The sequence below is a fragment of the Salvia hispanica genome, chromosome 4 (genome assembly GCF_023119035.1).
Source record: "Salvia hispanica cultivar TCC Black 2014 chromosome 4, UniMelb_Shisp_WGS_1.0, whole genome shotgun sequence".
In the NCBI taxonomy this organism is placed as follows: Eukaryota; Viridiplantae; Streptophyta; class Magnoliopsida; order Lamiales; family Lamiaceae; genus Salvia; species Salvia hispanica.
Window position 1 is genome coordinate 27,131,741 of NC_062968.1, and position 6,981 is coordinate 27,138,721.

General features: G+C 34.6%; 1 protein-coding gene across 3 annotated transcripts; it reads left to right on the forward strand.

Moving 5' to 3' along the window:
- The first annotated feature begins 807 nt into the window (after positions 1-807).
- Positions 808-2,937, forward strand: LOC125219786 (GABA transporter 1-like). Of its 3 annotated transcripts, none has more exons than XM_048121853.1 (6): positions 808-1,137; positions 1,538-1,632; positions 1,709-1,895; positions 1,969-2,099; positions 2,190-2,405; positions 2,479-2,718. In XM_048121853.1, the coding sequence occupies exons 1-6, from the start codon at positions 849-851 to the stop codon at positions 2,497-2,499; spliced, it is 939 nt and encodes a 312-aa protein (XP_047977810.1). In that variant the 5' UTR covers positions 808-848; the 3' UTR covers positions 2,500-2,718. The 3 variants fall into 3 exon arrangements, with proteins under 3 accessions (XP_047977810.1, XP_047977808.1, XP_047977809.1); XM_048121851.1 differs by having other exon boundaries at positions 812-1,137; positions 2,468-2,937; XM_048121852.1 differs by having other exon boundaries at positions 942-1,137; positions 1,573-1,632; positions 2,468-2,937.
- The last annotated feature ends 4,044 nt before the right edge of the window (positions 2,938-6,981 follow it).

Below are 6,981 nucleotides of genomic sequence, written 5' to 3' on the forward strand. Positions count from 1 at the left end.
TTTATAAATGAATGAATTACATAAACGGAGAGTTGTATGTAGCTAATGTAGATGCATTTTGGACAAAATTTTAGTCTATTTTACGTAAATAACCTAATGAGATTTATTAGACGAGTTTATCCTTCATATATTAGATAGATATTGAGTGCAGTTGTCAAGCCTATAACAGGCTTCTTATTATTCATTGTTCGATACATTATTTTTTATGTGTTTCTTGAGTTTTTACTTTTAGAAATGAATAGTTTGTTTTTTTTGGTTGTTGTGGGGCTTTTAGAATTGTGAACCTTTGTTTTTTAAGAAATGTGAAGATGTGAGTGCTCTTATTTTTTTAGCATTAGGTTTAAACAAACGTGATGATATTTTGATTTGAAAAAATTAGTAAAATGTAAATCTCATTTTTATATTGGAGGATTCAATTTGGGCATTAAAATTAATTAAAATCATGTCTTCCTAATAAATTTGGTGATGGATATTGTTAATTGCCATAAACAAGGTAGAAGAACGTAAAATACATTTGCTCAATTTTTTTTAATGTAAAATTGAAACGCTACATTTGAATTTAGTCTTAACGAGATAGATTTTTATCACGTCGATCCGATAATATCCACACGATTAATAAAAGCAAAAAACAAAGTTACAGTAAATTTCAAAATTTTAAGATACAATCAATTTTATTTTATTATTATTATTTTTTTGTTTAGTATATAGATCTGTCTCAATCATGTTTTCTTCAATAGCAACAGTCAAAGTTATTTCATTAGAAAATGAAACACCTATTGACTTATTTAGTTAGTTAAAGTAGAAATTTTATTCTCCTTTAATTTAGATTTGAGAGAATTTCTTCTCTAATGGCGGAGGAGAGGTCTCAAACTCCCATCACCGACAAAGACGACCAACCGCAATCATCCAAAGGCAGCTGGGCCCAAGCCGCCTTCCACGTGGCCACCACCATCGCCACCCCCGCCGCCTACGCCCCTCTCCCCTTCGCCGTCGCCTCTCTCGGCTGGCCTCTCGGGGTGGTGAGTCTAGTTGGAGGGACTCTCTCCACATGGTATTCAAGTCTCCTCATTGCTTCCCTTTGGAGATGGGATGGCAACTCCCACACCACCTACACACTTCTTGCCAAATCCATCTATGGTTAGCATTCTTGATTTTTCAATAAAATACTCTACCATTTTAATGCATAATTGGTAAAATAATAGATTGAAAGACAAAGAGATTCGACTGTTGTTAGTGGAGAATGAGGAGAAAGAAATTGCCTGAAATCGAAGTTGCTATTTTCACGTGACAACCAAAAATGGCAAAAGTGTTACTGCCTATCTCTGTCCCAAATTATTTGCACTATTTCTATTTTAAGTAATAATTTACGGTATTTAATTCAGTTTTCTCTTATTAAGTGTCCCCTTATTACACTTGAAAGGCTAATTATTCAATCCTTAATTTACGACCAAAAGAGAAAAGTGCTGAGTAGCATGGGATGGGGGAATCGATTACATATCAACACTAATATTGATAATATCCCTCTTCTTGAATCAAGGATCATGGGGTTACTGGTCTATTGCCTTTTTCCAGCAGGTGGCTTCTCTTGGTAACAACATAGCCATCCAAATTGCTGCTGGCAGCAGCCTCAAGGTAATAATGCCAATCTTGTTAATTACTTGTTGTTTAATTGTTGTTTCATTGTTTCCATCCATCTCTTTATGAATAGGCAGTGTACAAACACTATGATCCAAATGGTGGCTTGAAGCTGCAGCATTTCATAGTCTTCTTCGGTGGATTCGAGCTCGCCCTCTCTCAGTTCCCGGACATCCACTCGCTGAGGTGGCTGAACGCTCTCTGCACCCTGAGCACCATCGGCTTTGCCACCACTGTCATTGGGGTGACCGTGTATAGCGGTAGGTTCCAAATTCCAATTGGTATCTTTGGGAAGAAAACGCGCATTTTAGTGACCCTCGGTAGGCGTTGCAGGGACCAGGGGGGATCGGAGCATGGTCACGTATGGCTTGGATGGGAGCTCGTCTAAGAAGGTGTTTAGGCGCTTCAACGCGCTAGGAGCAATCGCCTTCTCGTTTGGAGATGCAATGCTCCCGGAGATACAAGTAACATACTTATATGGCTAGCCATCTCATCTTTGGTGCTTGTTTATGCATGTATTGTGTAGTTTCAAACTTATGTGTGTTTCTTGGTAGAGCACGGTGAGGGAGCCGGTGAAGGCGAATATGTACAAAGGCGTATCGTCTGCGTACTCTGTCATTGCTGTGACCTACTGGCAGATAGCGTTTCTGGGCTATTGGGCGTTTGGTGCGGGCGTTGAGCCTTATATCGTGGCTTCTCTGACGACGCCTCAATGGACTCTCGTCGTTGCCAATCTCTTTGCATTTGTTCAGATTCTGGGATGCTATCAGGTAATCAACTAGAAATGAGGTTGCATTATTCTTGAGATTCTTTGATTTGAACCATCATGTAGATTTACTGCAGGCCAACATATGCATACTTTGAAGGGATGGAGAACAGGCTCCGTGGCTGTGTGTATCGCCTTGTGTACACCTTTGCGTACGTTGCTCTGATAACGCTCGTTTCCTTAGCCATGCCGTTCTTTGGGGACTTTGTTTCTATATGTGGAGCTGTTGGCTTTACGCCCTTGGATTTTGTCTTCCCCGTTGTGGCTTACATGAAGGCGGGTAAGATGCCGAGGAGCAGGAATCTTCGCCTCCCATTGCTACTCTTCAACGCGGGTATTGCTGTCTGGTTTTCGATAGTTGCGGTGCTGGGTTGCGTCGGAGCAGTCAGATACATCATCCAGGATACTAGGACATACAACTTCTTTCATGATATGTGAAACACACTAAGCATACACAACTTTGTTTGTATCAAACTTACATGTTTAAATGCACTTTCCAATATAATCTTTTTCCAATATAATCTTCTTCTTGATTAGTTTTATTAGTTAGCAGTATATGTTTCTTGTTGATTTCATTATGACAAGGCAATAATGGTATAATTAAATCCAATCAAATTCTCATTAGAGCAGTATTTCAAAACCAAATGATATAAACAAAGGAGTAAAATTTACTGAGATGTGCATTTTATCGCAGTCATTTTAAGTTGGGCCAACTCAATATTTTCTACTTGGGCCGTTTCAATTAATTATTTTGGACGGCTTCCTTAACCTTTAGCTTTGGGCTGATTAAATAAAGGTTGAGCATTTTAGCGAATGATTGGACTGTTTAAAGTAAATTCGGAAACGGTATTATTTTATAAATTTATTTAAGAGTAAAGGTCAATTTTGATCCTAAACATATGACCGAAAAATACATTTGTTCCAAAATATTTATTTTTTTAAAAACAGATCCATAACAAAATGAAATCATTGTCGAAGTGATCCTTTTTTTACGGTCTCGTGTAAAAACTAACAGTCATGCCCCTATGCAATTAGCGTTGACCGTTAGTTTTTTGACGGAACAATAAAAGAATGACTACTTCGGTGATATTTTCATTTATTATGAAACCTATTTTTCAAAAAATGAACGTTTTGGAATAAATTAATATTTGTAGTCATATGTTTAGTACCAAAATTAACCTTTATTCTTTATTTAACTTTCCCAAAAAATAGTTAATGGAATTAATTCTCGACTGAAACTAAAAGAATTTCTAAAGATAAAAAAAAGGAATTAAATAGCATGCATTCTAGTAGTTACTAGATTAAGGAAATTAAACTAAATGTTTGCGGTTAGAGTTAATTATGAGAATTGGATCCGATTAAAGTTATGAGATTTGGGGAAAGAGGAGTGGTTTTGGGCCAAAATAGCTATGTGTCTATTGGACCAACTATTTTAGTTGATAATGGAATAGAGATTTGGGCTAATAAACACTTATTGTTGTTTCTTACCAGAATCAAGATTGCCATAAAATGATTTTTCTTACGCGATATATATCTATTTTTTACAAAATAAAATAAAATTCTTTGTATATAAGTAATATCTTAATTAAGTAATTTCTATAATATAGGAAAAATCATTCTTTTTAGTTCATGACTATCAATTTGATCTCTATATCAATCGCTATACTTTGTTTATCCTCTTCATAATGTTTCTTTGTGATATTTTTGAAGTTGGTGAGTCTATTGACATGATTCGTATGATTATAGTTTTTTCCATCAAGATGTTTGTTGATACCTCCTAGGGTTTTATCTTTAAAAGCCGTTATCTAATGTATTTGGCTCATTTCAAGCTTGATTTGCTACTTGGACCCCTATCATTTCAAGCTTGATTTGATACTCTAATATTCAAGTCAAACTACCTTTGTTTGTATAATTTATTCAAAATATATTTTTTGTGTGGGATTTGTTGTTATAATAAGTTACAGTTGTCTAAATTTAGACATTAAGTGTCATTTCACCTTTGAATTAATGAATCTTCATGTATATTCCTACTTAAAGCTAAAAAGCAGTTTATTTTTTGAAATTAGTGTGATATAGTAAATTTTTTCAAACCTTAAAAGTTGAGAATATGAACTTTAAGCTAAAAAAAAGAGTATATGGTAAGGTGTTCTTGCCCAAGTATAAACAAGCGAAAAGAAAATGATCAAGAATAAAAATAAAAATAAAAACTGTCTTGAAGATGATTGAGGTGGTGTATTCTACATTAGAATTATATTTTATTAATTAAGTCAATGTTACTGTTTATGAAAAATCACATATATGTTATTATTGTTGGAATATAAATAAACTTATTTTGTAATGAAAATTTCTAGATAATATATAAAATTGATATTAGGAGAAAAAATTCCCCAGTCTAGACATACAAATAGTAAGACTTGACTAGGGGATTTTTTCTCACGATATTAGGTAGTACTAGTATTAGAATATCTATTAGGAGAATCATCTAGATATTGTACTAGTATTAGAATATCTAAATACTTTTTAGGAGAATCATCTAGATATTTATAATATAAAAGAATGAAGTAGAAAATTTCATAATAAGTTAGGAATGACTATAAATATGGGAGAGTGGTACCATTTTGCATAACTAGAGTAAGTTTGAGAATAGAGTGTTCTTTAGTTCTCTCACATCACCCGCATCTCCTAAATTATTTTCAATATATTTCACTAACTTTTCTCTCAAATATTTCCTTCAAATATGAGTGTAAGTATATGCTTTAACATTGAGATGCTACTTATTGAATATAAAATTGAATGTATGGATATAGTTGTGACTAGGACTGGGTCCGTACGATATATCGTACCGTAATATCAGTATGAAAGAATTAAATACCGTTACCGTATTGAAAGTTTCGGTATACCAATTAAGATATACCGAACTTCGGTATATCTTATCGGGATGATATACCAAACTACGGTACACTATACCGTTGTTTATAGTTATTTTTCAATCTATGTTCTCTAAACTTGCACATTATTTTCCTATATGGTTGATAATCTGATTCACTTGAATATAAATATTCTTCATCTTAGCGTTGTTTATAGTTATTTTTCAATCTATGTACTAATTAATTCTCGGTTTTGTTTGCAGCAATATGTTATGCATTCGCAGTGACTACAGCCTTGTACGACGACGAGGTTGTACATCACTCATCCGGATCCGTATGCATTGGATCCTCCGTGCAGGAATTACGAGACCACCTTCACTACTTCAGGCGCCCTGGGGAGTTGGCATTTCAGGCACATTTAAGGACTCGGGGAAAGGGTTTGTTTATTCGTTCAAGAGGGTTTTTAGCTATGTGAAGAAGCACGGATTGTGTCCGGAAGCCATCTACCTCTGGAAGGGTTGTCGTGAACTATGATATGCGACATGACACAAAATAGAGTGGAGTTGTCATCAGTGGATCATATAGTAGAAAAGGTAGTACTTATAACTTGTTGATTTATGTTTGAAAAATCTTCACAAATTTTTTTATAAAGATATATTTTTGTCTTGATTAAACTTGGTTTTGTTGTATAGACAAAAAAAATATTGGATATAAGATTTTAAGAAGCTGACAAGTAACGAAGAAATTGAAAGTGCATTGCGTAACCAACCAGTAGTAGGTTCTATGGTCACCTCAGATGATTTTGTGGCTCGTAAAAGTAAGTGTAAAAATATTATTTGAAAATTCTAATAATTATTAAATTGTTAATAATCAGGATGTTCTTAGCTTTGAACCTTGAGATAATGGTGAGGAGCATGTCGTAACCCTAGTGGGTTTCGGACATGACGACTTGACACTTATTGGGGCTACCGATGGGCTTCATCATGTGACACAAATTGGCCCATCATGTGATACATGACGACTTGGATGACTACTATATAAGAAAGAGGTTAAAATAGATACATGTGTGAAAAATTCATCATGTGACTATGACACATCATTCAAGACATCCATATCTTGGATCCGGATAAAGCAAGAAACAAAGATACACCGTTAATCTGAATTAATTTGAAAACCAATCCAAGCTACTGACCCAATTAAAAGTTTCAGCTCATTCAATATTATAAAATAATTGGCCCAAGAAACATATATACTACAACTTTGGGCCAACAAGAATATTTAAAAGTTTCAGCTCATTCAATATTATAAAATAATTGGCCCAAGAAACATATACTCTCTCCGTCCTGTTTTAGGAGTCCCGGTTGATCAATTTTGGGTGTTCCGCTTAGGAGTTCCGGTTGGGATAAATTAATAAAAAATGCCTACAAAGTGTTAAAAGTATTAAAAGTGGGTCCCAACATCTATTACAACTAATAAAAAAGTGGGTCTCAACATCCACTACAATATTTATTTATTGAACACTCAATTAAAAGTGGATCCCTACATCCACTACGATATTTATTTATTACATAATCAAACACTTTTTTCTTAAAACATGTGCCCGACTCAATCGGGACTCCTAAAGCGGGACGGAGGGAGTACTACTTTGGGCAATTTACTCCATTTGTCCCATAAAAATATATGTGTACTTTCTATTTTCTTCCGTCCCATAAA